An 18,845-nucleotide genomic window follows, 5' to 3' on the forward strand; every position below is an offset into this window, starting at 1 on the left:
ATCCATGGGTTCCTACACATCCTCCATGGGTTCCTACACATCATCCACGGGATCCTACACAACAAACATGGGGTCTTCCACACCATCCTTGGCATCCGACACATCACATGTGGGGTCCTCCGCATCATCCATGGGTTCCTACACATCATAGGTGGGTTCCTACACATCAAACACAGGTCCTACACATCACACATGGGTTCCTACAACTCTGTGTGAACACGACCATCCAACCAGTTCCTTATCCACCGAACTGTCCACCCAACCCATATCTCTTCAATCTAGAGAGAAGGATGTTGTGGGTGACCATATCAAAGGCATTACAGCAGTCCAGATAGATCATATCCGTCGGTTTACCCGTGGCAATGCTGCGGTTACCCCACCATAGAAAGCCATCAAGTTGGTCAGACAGGACTTGCCCCTGGTGAAGCCGTGCCGGCTGCCGTTAATCACCTCCCTGTCCTCCACGGGCTTTAGCAGAGCTTCCAGGAGGATCTGTTCCATGATCTTCCCAGGCACAGAGCGGGGCTGACAGGTCGGGAGTTCTCGGGGTCGTCTTTTCTACCCTTCTTCACAATGGGCACAACGTTCCCCTTCTTCCCGTCACCAGGGGCTTCTCCTGACTGCCGTCACTGTTCAGATCTCACGGAGAGGGGCTTGGCAACCACATCGGCCAATTCCCTCAGGACTCTGGCATGCATCTCATCATTCTTGGCCACCTGGGCCACTGCTGCCTCACGTTCAGTCAACCAACACCTCCAGGTCCTTCTCCTCCAGGCAGCTCTCCAGCCGCTCTGCCCCTGGTCTGGAGCTGCACAGGGTTGTTGTGCCCCAAGTGCAGGACCCATCATTTGGCCTCGTTAACCTCATCCCGTTGGTCTCAGCCCATCTTTCCAGCCTGTTCCGATCCCTTTGGAGCCTCCCCACCCTCCAGCAGATCCACGCTTCCACCCAGCTTAGTGTCATCTGCAAACTTGCTAAGGGGGCACTCATCCAGGTCATTGATGAAGACATTGAACAGCATTGGACCCAGCGCTGAGCTCCGGGGACACCGCTTGGGACTGTCCTCCAGCTGGAGGTAACTCCATTGACCACAACTCTTTGGGCCCGGCCATCCAACCAGTTTTCCACCCAGGCCAGAGGCTGACAGTGTCCCGAGCTGAACGCTGTGACAAACTGTGTCCAAGGCTTTACTGGAGTCCAAGAAGACCATCCAGTCTTTCCCTCGTCCAGTAGTCGGGTCACTTTGTCATCGAAGGCCATCCGGATGGTTTGGCAGGACCTGTCTTTCATGACCCCGTGTTGACTGGGCCTCATCACCCGATCCTCTCGCATGAGCCTCATGATAGCACTCAAGATCACCCATTCCATGACCTTCTCCAGCACTAAGGTCAGACTGGAGCTTCTTGGATCCTCCCTCCAGCCCCTCGTGTAGAAGGGCAGAACATCAACCACCTCCAGTCAACTGGAACTGACCCAGGAAGGCTGGAAGATAATGGAATGGGTTTTGGCAAGCACGTCCACCAGCTCCATCAACACTCTTGGGTGGATCCCATCCAATCCCATGGACTTTGGAGTGTCTAATTGGCCAAGCAGGTCTCCAACCACTTTGCCTTAGATCATGGAAGCTCTGTTCTGCTCCTCTAACTCCTGGGGATGTACTTTCACCGGCTTGGCCAATCTGATCGATTCTCGATGACCCCAGGGGTGCTGTGGTCCCACTCCTGGTGACACAAGGACACTGTGGTCCTATTCCTGGTGACCCCAAGGCCACTGTTGCCCCATCCCCGGTGACCCCAGTGGTCTCGGTGCCCCATAGATGTCCAACGGCAGAGTTGTGGGAGCAGCCCGGAAGCCACACTGGTCTCACTGGTCACATTGGGAGCCCAGGTCGTCCTCGTTAGAGCAGAGCCTGGACGATGCAATAACGAACCCCACGTTCCAGGAAAGCAGAAGTGGCCAATCCGTTCCAGGAACCTGCCCAAGCTTCCCTCACGCTGCAGCCATAAAAGCAGGAGACACCGGGCGAGGGGACAGACAGACAGAAGGACCCTGAGGGACCCGGCTGCCTCCACACACGTCACCCACCCAGAGACACCTCGGCCACCGGCTCGAGAGCTATCGGTGAGTGCCTTCTCCCTGCATCTCCCGTGGTCTCCTTATCCCTGTGTGATCCAGGTGGTCCATCACCTATCCATGGGGTCCATCACCCATCCATGGGGTCCATCACCCATCCATGGGCGTTGATCACCCCTTCAGGTGGTCCATCACCAATTCATAGTTTATATCATCCATCCATGGGGGTTGATCTCTCATCCATGCTGTCCATCACCCATCCATGGGGCCCAGCACCACCCGTGGTGCTCAGCACCCATCCAGCACCAGCCGTGGTGCCCTGGGATGGAGCTGAGCATCACAGGGGGACATGGGGATGCCCAGCCTGGACAGGCCCTGGAGCCGCCCTGGAGCTCAGGACCCCTGCTCCGCTCTCTCTGCAGCAGCAGGATGGGTGCTGTGCCCACACGTCAACGCCTGCTCGGTTGCCTTCTCCTCCTGGCCTTCCTGGGTGTTGATTCCCTGCCTGCCGACCGGATCCTGGAGGAACGTGCTGGCACCTCCATCCTGGCAGCAGCACCCGGTGCTGTTCCCTCATCCTCCATCCCAGATCCTCCATCCCTCATCCCTGACACCCTCAGCTTTCATCCCTGATCCCAAATCCCTGATTCCCAATCCCTGATTCCAAATCCCTGATTTCCAACCCATGATCCTAAATCCCTCATCCAAAAACCCTGATCCCAAATCCCTGACTCCCAGTCCCTGATCCCTACTCCCTCATTCCCAATCCCTGCTCCTTGGTCCCTCACCCATCATCGCAAATCCCGGATCCCAAACCTCCAACTCCCAGTCCCTGATCCCAAACTCCTGATCCCAAATCCTCCATCTCTGACCTCAAACCCCTGATCTCGAATCCCTGATTCCCAGTCCCTGATCTCAAATCCCTGATCCCAAATCCCCGATCTCAGATCTCATATCCCTGATTCCCAGTCTCTGATCCCTCATCCCAAATCTCTAATTCCCAGTCCCTCATCCCTGATCCCAACCCCCTCATCCCAAATTCCTAATCCCTGATTGCCAGTCTCTACTCCCAAATCCCCAACCCCTGCTCCCTGATACTCTGTTACCCTTATCCCAACCCACTCATCCCAAATTCCTGATTCCCAATTTCTGCTCCCAAACCCTTGATCCCAAATCCCTGATCTCTGATCTCAAGTCCCTGATTCCCAATCTCTGATCCCTGATCCCAAACCTCTGATCCCTGATCCCAAACCTTTGATCTAAAATCCCGGATCCCCAATCCTCAATCCCTGCTCCAAGAGACTCTCATCCCCTGATCCCCAATCCCTCATCCCTGATCCCCAAGCCCTGATTCCCAATCCCTAATTCCTAATCCCTGCTCCCTCCACCTCCTGACCGGGGGTGTCCCTAGGTTGAGGGGTGTCCCAGGTTGGGGTATCCATGGGCGAAGGGGTGTCCTTGGATGGGGGTGTCACTGGCTGGGGGTGTCCTCGGTGGGGTTCTCCCTGGATTGGGTTGTCCATCAATTGTGGTGTCTGTAAATTGAGGGGTGTCCATGGGTTGTGTGTCCATGGTTTGAGGGGTGTCCATGGTTTGAGGGATGTCCATGGGTTGGAGGTGTCCATGGTTTGAGGGGTGTCCATGGGTTGGAGGTGTCCGTGGTTTGAGGGGTGTCCATAGGTTGGGGGTGTCTCTGACTGGGGGTGTCCCTGGTCCCAGATGTCCAGCCCTACGTCCTGCAAGAGCCCCCCGTGAGGGCGCACATCTGCCCCCACAACTGGATCCACTTCAGGGGCCACTGCTACGGGTACTTCACCCAGAGGAAAACCCAGGCCGAGGCGCAGGTGGGTGCTGGGGGGCAACTGGGGGGGCTTCGGGATGGGATGGGGACGGGGGGCACCCCAGGACCTGAGAACTGGGGGGCTGCAGCCTGGGGAGGGCACCCCAGATGGTTTTGGGGAGTTCCTGTGCCCGGGTGGGTGCTGAGCCCCCCCTGTGTGCCCCCCAGGAGGAATGCAACCGCTACGGCCCCACGGGGACTCTGGCGTCCATCCACACCGAGGGGAGCAGCGTCGTCCTGGGCGAGTACGTGGCCTCCCAGCAGGATAGAGCCAACGTCTGGATTGGCCTGAAGGACGAGGAGCACGTGAGTGATGTCCCTGAGCACCCACTGACCCCCCCGAGCACCCACTGACCCCCCTGAGCACCCACTGGCCCCATCTCTGAGCACCCACTGACCCCCCCGAGCACCCACTGACCTCTCTGTGCACCCACTGATCCCCCTGAGCATCCACTGACCCCCACCCCGAGCACCCACTGACCCCCCCGAGCACCCACTGACCCCCCTGAACACCCATTGACCCCCCAAGCACCCACTGACCTCTCTGAGCACCCACTGACCCCATCCCTGAGCACCCACTGACCTCCCCCGAGCACCCACTGACCCCCCTGAGCACCCACTGACCCCATCTCTGAGCACCCACTGACCCCCCCGAGCACCCACTGACCCCCCCCGAGCACCCACTGACCCCCGTGAGCACCCACTGACCCCTCCGAGCACCCACTGATCCACCTGAGCACCCACTGATGCCTGACCCCCACCCACTGACCTCTCCTTGCCCCCCACCCCCAGACCGGGACATGGAGGTGGTCGGATAGCTCCGTCCTGGACTACCTGCACTGGGATTGGGGTCAACCCGTCCAATGGAGGAACTGGTACTGTGTGGTCCTCGGGCAGAACTCAGGTCAGTGGGGGGGCTACGGGGAGAGGGGAGGGGGCACGGGATTGGGCGGAGGGGGGATTGGTGGAGGTGGGGGTGATGGAGATGATGGGGTGAAGAGGAGGAGGGTGATGGTGGAGATGATGGAGATGATGGGGTGAAGAGGAGGAGAGTGATGGTGGAGATGGTGGAGATGATGGGGTGAAGGGAATGGGGGTGATGGGAGCGATAGAGATGGGGTGATGGGGTGGTGAAGGTGGGGGGGTTGGAGATGAGGGGATGGTGATGGGGGTGATGGGGGTGATGGAGGGGAGGGGCTAAAGGGGATGGGGTGAGGGGGAAGAAGGTGATGGGGCAATGGAGAGGGGAGTGGTAGAGATGGGGTGATGGAGACGAATGGGTGGAGATGGGGGTGATGGGGTGAAGGAGACAGAGGTGATGGAGTTTGGGTTGAAGGGTGCAATGAGGGTGATGGAGATGATAGGATGGAGGTGGGGGTGATGGGAGGATAGAAGTGGGATGGAGGTGGGGGTGATGGGGGAATGGAGATGGGGTGGAAGGGAGGGGTGATGGGGGGATGGAGGCACTGGGGGGGTGTCGGGGCTGGGGGTGACTCGGTGTCCCCTCAGCTTTCCAGTATTGGCGCAACTACTCCTGCCAGGAGCAGTTCCCCTTCCTCTGCCAGTACCAGGTGTGAGGGGGGGCTGCCCCTCACCTCTCTGCTCCCATGGGGTCACCCCCCCACCCCGCACCCCCCAATTCCTTCTCCCAACCCTGCACCCACTGGCAATAAAGCTTGGCTAGAGCACCCAGTGCCTTGAGTTGGGGACATCAGAGCTGGGGACACCCCAACTTGGGGACACCCCAACTTGGGGACACACCTTGTATGGGGACACCTTGAGTTGGGGACCCTCTGAATTGGGGACTCCCCCTTGGGGACACCCCTGCCTTGGGGACACTCCTGCTTTGGGGACACTCCCTTGGGGACACCTTGAGTTGGGGAATACAATGCCTTGGGACCCCCCTGTATGGGGACCCCCTGAGTTGGACACCCCCTGCTTTGGGGACATCCCTGCCTTGGGGACCCCTTGTATGGGGACCCTTTGAGTTGGAGACCCCCTGAGTTAGGGACCCCCTGCTTTGGGGACTTTCTGCTTTGGGGACATCCCTTGTATGGGGACCCCTGCCTTGGGGACCCCCTTAGTTAGGGACCTCCTGCCTTAGGGACCCCTTGAGTTGGGCACTTCCTGCCTTGGGGACACCCTGATCTGGAGACCCCCAGCCTTGGGGACACCCCCTGCCTTGGTGACACAACCTGCCTTGGGGATCCGCTGAGTTGGGGACACCCTGGTTTGGGGACTCCCTGAGTTGGGGACCTCCAGCCTTGGGGACACCCCCACCTTGGGGACACCTCTGTCTTGGGGACCCCTTGTACAGGGACACCTTGAGTTGGGGACGCCCTGAGTTGGGGATCCCCTGAGTTGGGGACCCCTTGAGTTGGGGACCCCCTGAGCTGGGGACATGCCCTGTATGGGGACCCCCTGCCTTGGGGACACCCCCTTGAAGCCCCCCCCTGCCCTTGGGCACCCCCTGTTTTGGGCACCCCCCCTACCCTGAGCAGAGCCAGGGCTGCTGTGGGTCCTTTATTGGGGGGGCCAAAATCGGGGGGGCAAATGGTGGTGAGTGGGGGTGATGGGGTCAAAATGGAGTGAGAGAAGGCAATAAAGGGGGGAAACGGGGGTGGGGTCAAAATGGGGTGAGAGGGATCAAAACGGGGGGGGAAATGGTGTAGGTGGCAAAATGATGGGGGGCAAAATGGCATCAAAATGAGTCTGAGGGGGCAAAATGGTGGGGAAATAGGGTGAGAGGGAGTGCTGGGGAGGCAAAATGGGGGGATTGGGGGCAAAATGAGGGGGCAAAATCGGGTGAATGGGGGCAAAATGGGGGGATAAAGGGGCTATGAGGTGGGAAAATGGGGGGGAGTGAGGTGGGGAAATGGGAGGGAATATGTGCAGGGGGGGCAAAATGGGGTGAGAGGGGCGATGGGGTCAAAAGAGGGGTGGTGGGCAAAATGGGGTGGGGGTAATATGAGGGAAATGGGGTGGGGGCAATATGGGGTGAGGGTACAAAGTGGGGAGAGGAGGTAAAATGGGGGGGAAATGGGTGTTAGAGGGGGCGCTGTGGAAGCAAAATGGGGTGTGGGGGCATAATGGGAAGAGAAATGGGGGTGAGGTGGGGTGGGGGGGTAAAATTGGGGGGCAAAATAGGTGGGCAATGAGAATGGGGCAAAATGGGGAGAAAATGGGGTAATGGGAGCCAAATGGTGTGGGGGACAAAATAGGGGGGAGTTGGGGTTGAGGGGCAAAATGGTTTGGGGGCAAAATGGGTGAGTGGGGGCAAAATGGGGGGTAAATGGAGGGGCAAAATGGGGGGAATGGAGTGGGGGGGCAAAATGAGGCGAGGGTGTAAAATGGGGAGGGAAATGGGGAGGGGGGACAAAATGGAGTGAGAGGGGACAAAATGGGGGGGAATGGGGTGTGGGGGCAAATGGTGGTGAGGGGGGGAAATGGGGGCAAAACGGGGTGAGAGGAGGCAAAATAGAGGGGGGAAATTGATGGGGGGCAAAATGGCGTCAAAATGGGTCTGAGGGGCAAAATGGTGGGGAAATGGGGTGAGAGGGAGTGCTGGGGAGGCAAAATGGGGTGATGGGGGCAAAATGAGGGCGGGGGCAGAATGGGGGTCAGAGGGGGAGATGATGGGGCAAAATGGGGTGAGAGGGATCAAAATGGTGGGGCAAAACGAGGGGGGTAAAATGGGGGGTAAAATGTGGGGTCATCATCCATCTGTGGGACTCAGCACCCAGTTTTGGGGCTCAGCGCTCATCTTCGGGTTTAGATAAGGACTGACCACACTGATAACAGCAACGGCCTCCAGGAAAGGAGAAGTTGGTAACGGCCGGAGCAGGGAGAGGGACCTTTGGGGACAAGGAGAGGGGACATGGGGGGAGTGGGGCACATGGGAGTGATGAGGGGGCAGAAACAGGGGTCAGAAAGGGATGGGGGGGCAGAAAGCAGTGAGGAGACGGAAAGGAGGGGCAGAAAGGGATGGGGGGGCAGAAAGGGGTGAGGAGACAGAAAGGAGGGGCAGAAAGGGATGGGGAGCAGAAAGGGGTGAGGAGACAGAAAGGAGGGGCAGAAAGGGATGGGGAGCAGAAAGGGGGAGGTGGAAAGGGGGGTCGGAGAGGGATGAGGGGGTAGAAGGGGGGGCAGAAAGGGGAGGGGCAGAGGTGAGGACCCCACCGGTCAAAGCCAACCTTGGCCCCACACACACTGTGAAAGAGGGAGAGGGGGGAGAAGGTTGGTTATGGGGGCGATGGTGGAGATGATGGAGGCCTCAGGACCTCCAAGGGGGAGATCAGGAGGAGATGAGTGTGATGGCAAGGGAGGGGCCAGAGGTTCTGCAGACTGTCCACCAAACCCAAAAGCTGAGGAGCAGAGGGAGCAGCAGAGCTCCTACACATCCTCCATGGGTTCCTACACACCATCCATGGGATCCTACACAACAAACATGGGGTCTTCCACACCATCCTTGGCATCCGACACATCACATGTGGGGTCCTCCACATCATACAAGGGTTCCTACATATCATAGGTGGGTTCCTACACAACAAACACAGGTCCTACACATCACACATGGGTTCCTACACATCTGTGTGAACATGACCATCCAACCAGTTCCTTATCCACCGAACTGTCCACCCAACCCATATCTCTTCAGTCTAGAGAGAAGGATGTTGTGGGTGACCATATGAAAGGCGTTACAGCAGTCCAGATAGATCATATCCGTCGGTTTACCCGTGGCAATGCTGCGGTTACCCCACCATAGAAAGCCATCAAGTTGGTCAGACAGGACTTGCCCCTGGTGAAGCCGTGCTGGCTGCCGTTAATCACCTCCCTGTCCTCCACGGGCTTTAGCAGAGCTTCCAGGAGGATCTGTTCCATGATCTTCCCAGGCACAGAGCGGGGCTGACAGGTCGGGAGTTCTCGGGGTCGTCTTTTCTACCCTTCTTAACAATGGGCACAACGTTCCCCTTCTTCCCGTCACCAGGGGCTTCTCCTGACTGCCGTCACTGTTCAGATCTCACGGAGAGGGGCTTGGCAACCACATCGGCCAATTCCCTCAGGACTCTGGCATGCATCTCGTCATTCTTGGCCACCTGGGCCACTGCTGCCTCACGTTCAGTCAACCAACACCTCCAGGTCCTTCTCCTCCAGGGACCTTTCCAGCCGCTCTGCCCCTGGTCTGGAGCTGCACAGGGTTGTTGTGCCCCAAGTGCAGGACCCATCATTTGGCCTCGTTAACCTCATCCCGTTGGTCTCAGCCCATCTTTCCAGCCTTTTCCGATCCCTTTGGAGCCTCCCCACCCTCCAGCAGATCCACGCTTCCACCCAGCTTAGTGTCATCTGCAAACTGTGCTGAGGGGGCACTCAAGATCACCCATTCCATGACCTTCTCCAGCACTAAGGTCAGACTGGAGCTTCTTGGATCCTCCCTCCAACCCCTCTTGTAGAAGGGCAGGACATTAACCCACCTCCAGTCAACTGGAACTGCCCCAGGACGGCTGGAAGTGGATGGGAAGGGGTTTGGCAAGAACATCCACCAGCTCCATCAACACTCTTGGGTGGATCCCATCCAATCCCATGGACTTTTGCCTTAGATCATGGGAGCTTTGTTCCGCTCCTCTAACTCCTGGGGATGTACTTTCACCGGCTTGGCCAATCTGATCGATTCTCAATGACCCCAGGAGTGTTGTGGTGACATTCCTAGTGACCCAAGGACACTGTGGTCCATTCCTGGTGCCCCCCAGGATGCTGTGGTTCCAATGCCGGTGTCCCCAAGGTCATTGTGATCCATTTGTGGTGACCCAAGGATGTAGCAGTCCCACTCCTGGTGACCCCAAGGATGAAGAGGTCTCATTCCTGGTGACCCAAGGGCACTATGATCCATTCCTGTTGACCCCAAGGCCACTGTTGCCCCATCCCCGGTGACCCCAGTGGTCTCGGTGCCCCATAGATGTCCAACGGCAGAGTTGTGGGAGCAGCCCGGAAGCCACACTGGTCTCACTGGTCACACTGGGAGCCCAGGTCGTCCTCGTTAGAGCAGAGCCTGGACGATGCAATAACGAACCCCACGTTCCAGGAAAGCAGAAGTGGCCAATCCGTTCCAGGAACCTGCCCAAGCTTCCCTCACGCTGCAGCCATAAAAGCAGGAGACACCGGGCGAGGGGACAGACAGAAGGACCCTGAGGGACCCGGCTGCCTCCACACACGTCACCCACCCAGAGACACCTCGGCCACCGGCTCGAGAGCTATCGGTGAGTGCCTTCTCCCTGCATCTCCCGTGATCTCCTTATCCCTGCGTGATCCAGGTGGTCCATCACCTATCCTTGGGGTCCATCACCCATCCATGGGGTCCATCACCCATCCATGGGCGTTGATCACCCCTTCAGGTGGTCCGTCACCAATTCATAGTTTATATCATCCATCCATGGGGGTTGATCTCTCATCCATGGGGTCTATCAGCTATCCATGCTGTCCATCACCCATCCATGGGGTCCATCACCCATCCATGGGGTCCATCACCCATCCATGGGCGTTGATCACCCCTTCAGGTGGTCCATCACCAATTCATAGTTTATATCATCCATCCATGGGGGTTGATCTCTCATCCATGGGGTCCATCACCCATCCATGGGGCCCAGCACCACCCGTGGTGCTCAGCACCCATCCAGCACCACCCGTGGGGCTCAGCACCCATCCAGTACCAGCCATGGTGCCCTGGGATGGAGCTGAGCATCGCAGGGGGACGTGGGGATGCACAGCCTGGACAGGCCCTCGAGCCGCCCTGGAGCTCAGGACCCCTGCTCCGCTCTCTCCGCAGCAGCAGGATGGGTGCTGGGCCCACACGTCAACGCCTGCTCGGTTGCCTTCTCCTCCTGGCCTTCCTGGGGGTCGATTCCCTGCCCGCCGACCGGATCCTGGAGGAACGTGCTGGCACCTCCATCCTGGCAGCAGCACCCGGTGCGTTCCCTCATCCTCCATCCCAGATCCTCCATCCCTCATCCCTGACACCCTGATCCCCAGAGCTCGACCCCAAATCCCTTATTCCTGAGCCCTCATCCCTGACACCCTCAGCCTTGATCCCTGATCCCAAATCCCTCATTCCCAACCCCTGATTCCAAATCCCTGATTTCCAACCCATGATCCTAAATCCCTCATCCAAAAACCCTGATCCCAAATCCCTGACTCCCAGTCCCTGATCCCTACTCCCTCATTCCCAATCCCTGCTCCTTGGTCCCTCACCCATCATCGCAAATCCCGGATCCCAAACCTCCAACTCCCAGTCCCTGATCCCAAACTCCTGATCCCAAATCCTCCATCTCTGACCTCAAACCCCTGATCTCAAATCCCTGATCCTAAATCCCCGATCTCAGATCTCATATCCCTGATTCCCAATCTTTGATCTCTCATCCCAAATCTCTAATTCCCACTCCCTCATCCCTGATCCCAACCCCCTCATCCCAAATTCCTAATCCCTGATTGCCAGGGATTCTCTTCTCCCAAATCCCCAACCCCTGCTCCCTGATACTCTGTTACCCTTATCCCAACCCACTCATCCCAAATTCCTGATTCCCAATTTCTGCTCCCAAACCCTTGATCCCAAATCTCTGATCTCTGATCTCAAGTCCCTGATTCCCAGTCTCCGATCCCTGATCCCAAACCTCTGATCCCTGATCCCAAACCTTTGATCTAAAATCCCGGATCCCCAATCCTCAATCCCTGCTCCAAGAGACTCTCATCCCCTGATCCCCAATCCCTCATCCCTGATCCCCAAGCCCTGATTCCCAATCCCTAATTCCTAATCCCTGCTCCCTCCACCTCCTGACCGGGGTGTCCCTAGGTTGAGGGGTGTCCCAGGTTGGGGTATCCATGGGCGAAGGGGTGTCCTTGGATGGGGGTGTCACTGGCTGGGGGTGTCCTCGGTGGGATTCTCCCTGGATTGGGTTGTCCATCAATTGTGGTGTCTGTAAATTGAGGGGTGTCCATGGTTTGAGGGATGTCCATGGGTTGGGGTGTCCCAGATTGAGTTGTCCGTGGTTTGAGGGATGTCCATGGGTTGGGGGTGTCCCAGATTCGGTTGTCCATGGTTTGAGGGGTGTCCCAGGTTGAATTGTCCGTGGTTTGAGGGGTGTCCATAGGTTGGGGGTGTCTCTGACTGGGGGTGTCCCTGGTCCCAGATGTCCAGCCCTACGTCCTGCAAGAGCCCCCCGTGAGGGCGCACATCTGCCCCCACAACTGGATCCACTTCAGGGGCCACTGCTACGGGTACTTCACCCAGAGGAAAACCCAGGCCGAGGCGCAGGTGGGTGCTGGGGGGCTACTGGGGGGGCTTCGGGATGGGATGGGGACGGGGGGCACCCCAGGACCTGAGAACTGGGGGGCTGCAGCCTGGGGAGGGCACCCCAGATGGTTTTGGGGAGTTCCTGTGCCCGGGTGGGTGCTGAGCCCCCCCTGTGTGCCCCCCAGGAGGAATGCAGCCGCTATGGCCCCACGGGGACTCTGGCGTCCATCCACACCGAGGGGAGCAGCGTCGTCCTGGGCGAGTACGTGGCCTCCCAGCAGGATAGAGACAACGTCTGGATTGGCCTGAAGGACGAGGAGCACGTGAGTGATGTCCCGAGCACCCACTGACCCCCCCGAGCACCCACTGATCCCCCTGAGCACCCACTGGCCCCATCTCTGAGCACCCACTGACCCCCCCGAGCACCCACTGACCTCTCTGTGCACCCACTGATCCCCTGAGCATCCACTGACCCCCACCCCGAGCACCCACTGACCCCCCTGAGCACCCACTGACCCCTCTGAGCACCCACTGACCCCATCCCTGAGCACCCACTGACCCCCCTGAGCACCCACTGACCCCTCTGAGCACCCACTGACCCCATCCCTGAGCACCCACTGACCCCCGTGAGCACCCACTGATGCCTGACTCCCACTCATGACCTCTCCTTGCCCCCCACCCCCAGACCGGGACATGGAGGTGGTCGGATAGCTCCGTCCTGGACTACCTGCACTGGGATTGGGGTCAACCCGTCCAATGGAGGAACTGGTACTGTGTGGTCCTCGGGCAGAACTCAGGTCAGTGGGGGGGCTACAGGGAGAGGGGAGGGGGCACGGGATTGGGCGGAGGGGGGATTGGTGGAGGTGGGGGTGATGGAGATGATGGGGTGAAGAGGAGGAGGGTAATGGTGGAGATGGTGGAGATGATGGGGTGAAGAGGAGGAGGGTGATGGTGGAGATGGTGGAGATGATGGGGTGACGAGGAAGAGGGTGATGGTGGAGATGATGGAGATGATGGGGTGAAGAGGAGGAGGGTGATGGTGGAGCTGATGGAGATGATGGGGTGAAGGGAACGGGGTGATGGGAGCGATGGAGATGTGGTGATGGGGTGGTGAAGGTGGGGGTGATGGAGATGTGGGGATGGTGATGGGGGTGATGGAGATGATGGAGGGGAGGGGCTAAAGGGGATGGGGTGAGGGGGAAGAAGGTGATGGGGCAATGGAGAGAGGAGTGGTGGAGATGGGGTGATGGAGACGAATGGGTGGAGATGGGGGTGATGGGGTGAAGGAGACAGAGGTGATGGAGTTTGGGTTGAAGGGTGCGACGGAGATGGGGGTGATGGAGATGATAGGATGGAGGTGGGGGTGACGGGGGAATGGAGATGGGGTGGAAGGGAGGGGTGATGGGGGGATGGAGGCACTGAGGGGGTGTCGGGGCTGGGAGTGACTCGGTGTCCCCTCAGCTTTCCAGTATTGGCGCAACTACTCCTGCCAGGAGCAGTTCCCCTTCCTCTGCCAGTACCAGGTGTGAGGGGGGGCTGCCCCTCACCTCTCTGCTCCCATGGGGTCACCCCCCCACCCCGCACCCCCCAATTCCTTCTCCCAACCCTGCACCCGCTGGCAATAAAGCTTGGCTAGAGCCCCCAGTGCCTTGAGTTGGGGACATCAGAGCTGGGGACACCCCAACTTGGGGACACCCCAACTTGGGGACACACCTTGTATGGGGACACCTTGAGTTGGGGACCCTCTGAACTGGGGACACCCCCTTGGGGACACCCCTGCCTTGGGGACACTCCTGCTTTGGGGACACTCCCTTGGGGACACCTTGAGTTGGGGAATGCAATGCCTTGGGACCCCCCTGTATGGGGACCCCCTGAGTTGGACACCCCCTGCTTTGGGGACACCCCTGCCTTGGGGACCCCTTGTATGGGGACCCTTTGAGTTGGAGACCCCCTGAGTTAGGGACCCCCTGCTTTGGGGTCATCCCTTGTATGGGGATCCTTGCCTTGGGGACCCCCTTAGTTAGGGACCTCCTGCCTTGGGGACCCCTTGAGTTGGGCACTTCCTGCCTTGGGGACACCCTGATCTGGAGACCCCCAGCCTTGGAGACACCCCCTGCCTTGGTGACACAACCTGCCTTGGGGACCCGCTGAGTTGGGGACGCCCCTGCCTTGGGGACCCCCTTGAGTTGGGGACTCCCCTACTTTGGAGACCCCCCTGTACAGGGACCCCCTGGCTTGGGGACACTCTGTACTGGAGACCCCCTGAGTTGGGGACCTCCAGCCTTGGGGACACCCCCACCTTGGGGACACCTCTGTCTTGGGGACCCCTTGTACAGGGACACCTTGAGTTGGGGACCCCCTGAGTTGGGGACACTTTGAGTTGGGGACCCCCTGAGCTGGGGACATTCCCTGTATGGGGACCCCCTGCCTTGGGGACACCCCCTTGAAGCCACCCCCTGCCCTTGGGCCCCCCCTGTTTTGGGCACCCCCCCCTACCCTGAGCGGAGCCAGGGCTGCTGCGGGTCCTTTATTGGGGGGGTCAAAATCGGGGGGGCAAATGGTGGTGAGTGGGGTTGATGGGGTCAAAATGGAGTGAGAGAAGGCAATAAAGGGGGGAAACGGGGGTGGGTCAAAATGGGGTGAGAGGGATCAAAACAGGGGGGAAAATGGTGTAGGGGGCAAAATGATGGGGGGCAAAATGGCATCAAAATGAGTCTGAGGGGGCAAAATGGTGGGGAAATGGGGTGAGAGGGAGTGGTGGGGAGGCAAAATGGGGTGATTGGGGGCAAAATGAGGGGATAAAGGGGGTGTGGGGTGGGAAAATGGGGGGAGTGAGGTGGGGAAATGGGAGGGAATATGTGCGGGGGGGCAAAATGGGGTGAGAGGGGCGATGGGGTCAAAAGAGGGGTGGTGGGCAAAATGGGGTGGGGGTAATATGGGGGAGATGGGGTGGGGGCAATATGGGGTGAGGGTACAAAGTGGGGAGAGGAGGTAAAATGGGGGGGAAATGGGTGTTAGGGGGGGGCTGTGGAGGCAAAATGGAGTGTGGGGGCATAATGGGGAGAGAAATGGGGGTGAGGTGGAGTGGGGGGGTAAAATTGGGGGGCAAAATAGGTGGGCAATGAGAATGGGGCAAAATGGGGGGCAAAATTGGGAGAAAATGGGGTAATGGGAGCCAAATGGTGTGGGGTCAAAATAGGGGGGAGTTGGGGTTGAGGGGCAAAATGGTTTGGGAGCAAAATGGGTGAGTGGGGGCAAAATGGAAGGTAAATGGAGGGGCAAAATGGTTTGGGGGCAAAATGGGGTGAGTGGGGGCAAAATGGGAGGTAAATGGAGAGGTAAAATGGGGGAATGGAGTGGGGGGGCAAAATGAGGCGAGGGTGTAAAATGGGGAGGGAAATGGGGAGAGGGACAAAATGGAGTGAGAGGGGACAAAATGGGGGGGAATGGGGTGTGGGGACAAATGGTGGTGAGGGGGGGCGATGGGGACAAAATGGGGTGAGAGGAGGCAAAATAGGGGGGAAACGGGGGTGGAGGGCAAAATGGGGTGAGAGGGATAAAAATGGGGGGAAAATGGGGTGATTGGGGGCAAAATGATGGGGGGCAAAATAGGGGGGAAATGGGGGTCAGAGGGGGAGATTGGGGCAAAATGGGGTGAATGGGGGCAAAATGGGGCGATAAAGGGGGTATGGGGTGGGCAAATGGGGGCAATGAGGTGGGGAAATGGGAGGGAATATGTGCGGGGGGGCAAAATGGGGTGAGAGGGGCGATGGGGTCAAAAGAGGGGTGGTGGGCAAAATGGGGTGGGGGTAATATGGGGGAGATGGGGTGGGGGCAATATGGGGTGAGGGCACAAAGCGGGGAGAGGAGGTAAAATGGGGTAAAATGGGGGTGAGAGGGGGCGCTGTGGAGACAAAATGGGGTGTGGGGACATAATGGGGAGAGAAATGGGGGTGAGGTGGGGTGAGGGGGGTAAAATGGAGGGCAAAATAGGTGGGCAATGAGGATGGGGGCAAAACGGGGGGGCAAAATGGGGTGATGGGAGCCAAATGGTGTGGGGGACAAAATAGGGGGGAGTTGGGGTTGAGGGGCAAAATGGTTTGGGGGCAAAATGGGGTGAGTGGGGGCAAACTGAGGGTGGAGGGGAGCATAGGGGAAATGGGGGTCAGAGGGAGTGATGAGGGGTCAAAATGGGGTGAGTGGGGGCAAAATGGGAGGTAAATGGAGAGGCAAAATGGGGGGAATGGAGTGGGGGGGGCAAAATGAGGCGAGGGTATAAAATGGGGAGGGAAATGGGGAGGGGGGACAAAATGGAGTGAGAGGGGACAAAATGGGGGGAATGGGGTGTGGGGGCAAATGGTGGTGAGGGGGGGAGGTGGGGGCAAAACGGAGTGAGAGGAGGCAAAATAGGGGGGAAACGGGGGTGGGGGGCAAAATGGGGTGAGAGGGATGAAAATGGGGTGAGGGGGCAAAATGATGGGGGGCAAAATGGCGTCAAAATGGGTCTGAGGGGCAAAATGGTGGGGAAATGGGGTGAGGGGGGTGCTGGGGAGGCAAAATGGGGTGAATGGGGGCAAAATGAGGGCGGCGCAAAATGGGGGGAAATGGGGGTCAGAGAGGGAGATGATGGAGCAAAATGGGGTGAATGGGGGCAAAATGGGGCGATAAAGGGAGTATGGGGTGGGCAAATGGGGGCAATGAGGTGGGGAAATGGGAGGGAATGTGTGAGGGGGGGCAAAATGGGGTGAGAGGGGCAATGGGGTCAAAAGAGGGGTGGTGGGCAAAATGAGGTGGGGGCACAAAGTGGGGAGAGGAGGTAAAATGGGGGGCAAAATAGGTGGGCAATGAGGATGGGGGCAAAATGGGGGGGCAAAATGGGGTGATGGGAGCCAAACGGTGTGGGGGACAAAATGGGGGGGAGTTGGGATTGAGGGGCAAAATGGTTTGGGGGAAAACGGGGTGATGGGGAGCAAACTGAGGGTGGAGGGGCAAAATAGGGGAGCATAGGGGAAATGGGGGTCAGAGGGGGCGATGAGGGGTCAAAATGGGGTAAGTGGGGGCGAAATGGGGGGCAAAGGTGTGAAGGGTACAATGGGGTGAGTGGGATCAAAATGGGGGGCAAGATTGGGGGGCAAAGTGGGAGTGAGGGGGTAGAATGGGGGGCAAAATGAGAGAGACGGGGGACAAAATGGGGTGGGGCGTAAAATGGGGAGGGAAATGCGGAGGGGGGCCAAAATGAGGTGAGAGGGGGCAAAACTGGGAGAGAATGGGGTGAGGGGGCAAAATGGGGTGGAGGGTAATATGGAGGGAAATGGGGTGGGGCAAAATGATGGGGGGCAAAATGGAGGCCATGGTGGGAAAAGGGGGTCAGAGGGGATGAAGAGGGGGCAAAATGGGGTGAGTGGGGGCAAAATGGGGGGTAAATGGAGAGGCAGAATGGGGGGAATGGAGTGGGGAGGCAAAATGAAGTGAGGGTATAAAATGGGGAGGGAAATGGGGAGGGGGACAAAATGGACTGAGGGGGGACAAAATGGGGGGGAATGGGGTGTGGGGGCAGATGGTGGTGAGGGGGGGAAACGGGGGCAAAACGGGGTGAGAGGAGGCAAAATAGAGGGGGGAAATTGATGGGGGGCAAAATGGCGTCAAAATGGGTCTGAGGGGCAAAATGGTGGGGAAATGGGGTGAGAGGGAGTGCTGGGGAGGCAAAATGGGGTGATGGGGGGCAAAATGAGGGCGGGGGCAGAATGGGGGTCAGAGGGGGAGATGATGGGGCAAAATGGGGTGAATGAGGGCAAAATGGGATAAATGGAGTTGTGAGAGGGCAAAATGGGGTGAGAGGGATCAAAATGGGGGGCGAAGTGGGGGAAGAATTATGGGCATTGGGTGCCGGGGGCAAAATGGGGTGAGGGGGCGATGGGGGCAAAATGGGGGTGGGGACAACATGGGGTGAGGGGTAATATGGGGGAAATGGGGTGGGGGCAACATGGGGTGGGGGCACAAAGTGGGGAGAGGAGGTAAAATGGGGGGAAATGGGTGTGAGAGGGGGTGCTGGGCAGGCAAAATGGAGTGTGGGGGCATAATGGGGAGAGAAATGGGGGTGAGGGGGGTAAAATGGGAGGCAAAGTAGGGGGGCAAAATGGGGGGCAAAATGGGGAGAAAATGGGGTGATGGGAGCCAAATGGTGAGGGGGACAAAATGGGGGGAGTTGAGGTGGAGGGGTAAATGATTTGGGGGCAAAACGGGGTGATTGGGAGCAAACTGAGGGTGGAGGGGCAAAATAGCGGAGCATAGGGGGAAATGGGGGTCAGAGGGGGCGATGAGGGGGCAAAATGGGGTGAGTGGGGGCAAAATGGGAGGTAAATGGAGAGGTAAAATGGGGGGAATGCAGTGGGGAGGCAAAATGAGGCAATGGGTAAAATGGGGAGGGAAATGGGGAGGGGGGACAAAATGGAGTGAGGGGGGCAAAATGGGGGGGGAATGGGGTGTGGGGGCAAAATCGGATGGGGGGCCAAAACGGGGGGGCAGATGGTGGTGAGGGGAGGTGATGGAGGCAAAATGGAAAGAGGAGTCAAAATAGGGGAGAAACGGGGTTGGGGGTCAAAATGGGGTAAAAATGGGTCTGGGGGGGCAAAATGGTGGGGAAATGGGTTG

At 58.6% G+C, this 18,845-nt stretch overlaps 2 protein-coding genes across 2 annotated transcripts; both read left to right on the top strand.

The window, feature by feature from the left end:
- Positions 1–1,892: 1,892 nt before the first annotated feature.
- Positions 1,893–5,595, top strand: LOC128850185 (C-type lectin APL-like). Its single transcript, XM_054053176.1, has 6 exons — positions 1,893–2,121; positions 2,496–2,635; positions 3,793–3,917; positions 4,082–4,219; positions 4,706–4,817; positions 5,423–5,595. Exons 2-6 carry the CDS (start codon positions 2,503–2,505, stop codon positions 5,488–5,490), a joined length of 576 nt encoding a protein of 191 aa, XP_053909151.1. The 5' UTR covers positions 1,893–2,121; positions 2,496–2,502; the 3' UTR covers positions 5,491–5,595.
- Positions 5,596–10,017: 4,422 nt separating this feature from the next.
- On the top strand, positions 10,018–13,820 carry LOC128849253 (C-type Lectin CRL-like). Its single transcript, XM_054050236.1, has 6 exons — positions 10,018–10,167; positions 10,734–10,873; positions 12,091–12,215; positions 12,380–12,517; positions 12,880–12,991; positions 13,656–13,820. Exons 2-6 carry the CDS (start codon positions 10,741–10,743, stop codon positions 13,721–13,723), a joined length of 576 nt encoding a protein of 191 aa, XP_053906211.1. The 5' UTR covers positions 10,018–10,167; positions 10,734–10,740; the 3' UTR covers positions 13,724–13,820.
- The last annotated feature ends 5,025 nt before the right edge of the window (positions 13,821–18,845 follow it).

The sequence above is a fragment of the Cuculus canorus genome, chromosome 1 (assembly GCF_017976375.1).
Source record: "Cuculus canorus isolate bCucCan1 chromosome 1, bCucCan1.pri, whole genome shotgun sequence".
Taxonomy (NCBI): Eukaryota; Metazoa; Chordata; class Aves; order Cuculiformes; family Cuculidae; genus Cuculus; species Cuculus canorus.

Coding starts and splice junctions, on each gene's coding strand:
- LOC128850185 (XM_054053176.1), top strand. CDS start 2,503: ATGGGTGCTGTGCCCACACGTCAACGCCTGCTCGGTTGCCTTCTCCTC. Junction 2,636..3,792: donor CATCCTGGCAGCAGCACCCG/GTGCTGTTCCCT, acceptor CCCTGGTCCCAG/ATGTCCAGCCCTACGTCCTG. Junction 3,918..4,081: donor AAACCCAGGCCGAGGCGCAG/GTGGGTGCTGGG, acceptor TGTGCCCCCCAG/GAGGAATGCAACCGCTACGG.
- LOC128849253 (XM_054050236.1), top strand. CDS start 10,741: ATGGGTGCTGGGCCCACACGTCAACGCCTGCTCGGTTGCCTTCTCCTC. Junction 10,874..12,090: donor CATCCTGGCAGCAGCACCCG/GTGCGTTCCCTC, acceptor CCCTGGTCCCAG/ATGTCCAGCCCTACGTCCTG. Junction 12,216..12,379: donor AAACCCAGGCCGAGGCGCAG/GTGGGTGCTGGG, acceptor TGTGCCCCCCAG/GAGGAATGCAGCCGCTATGG.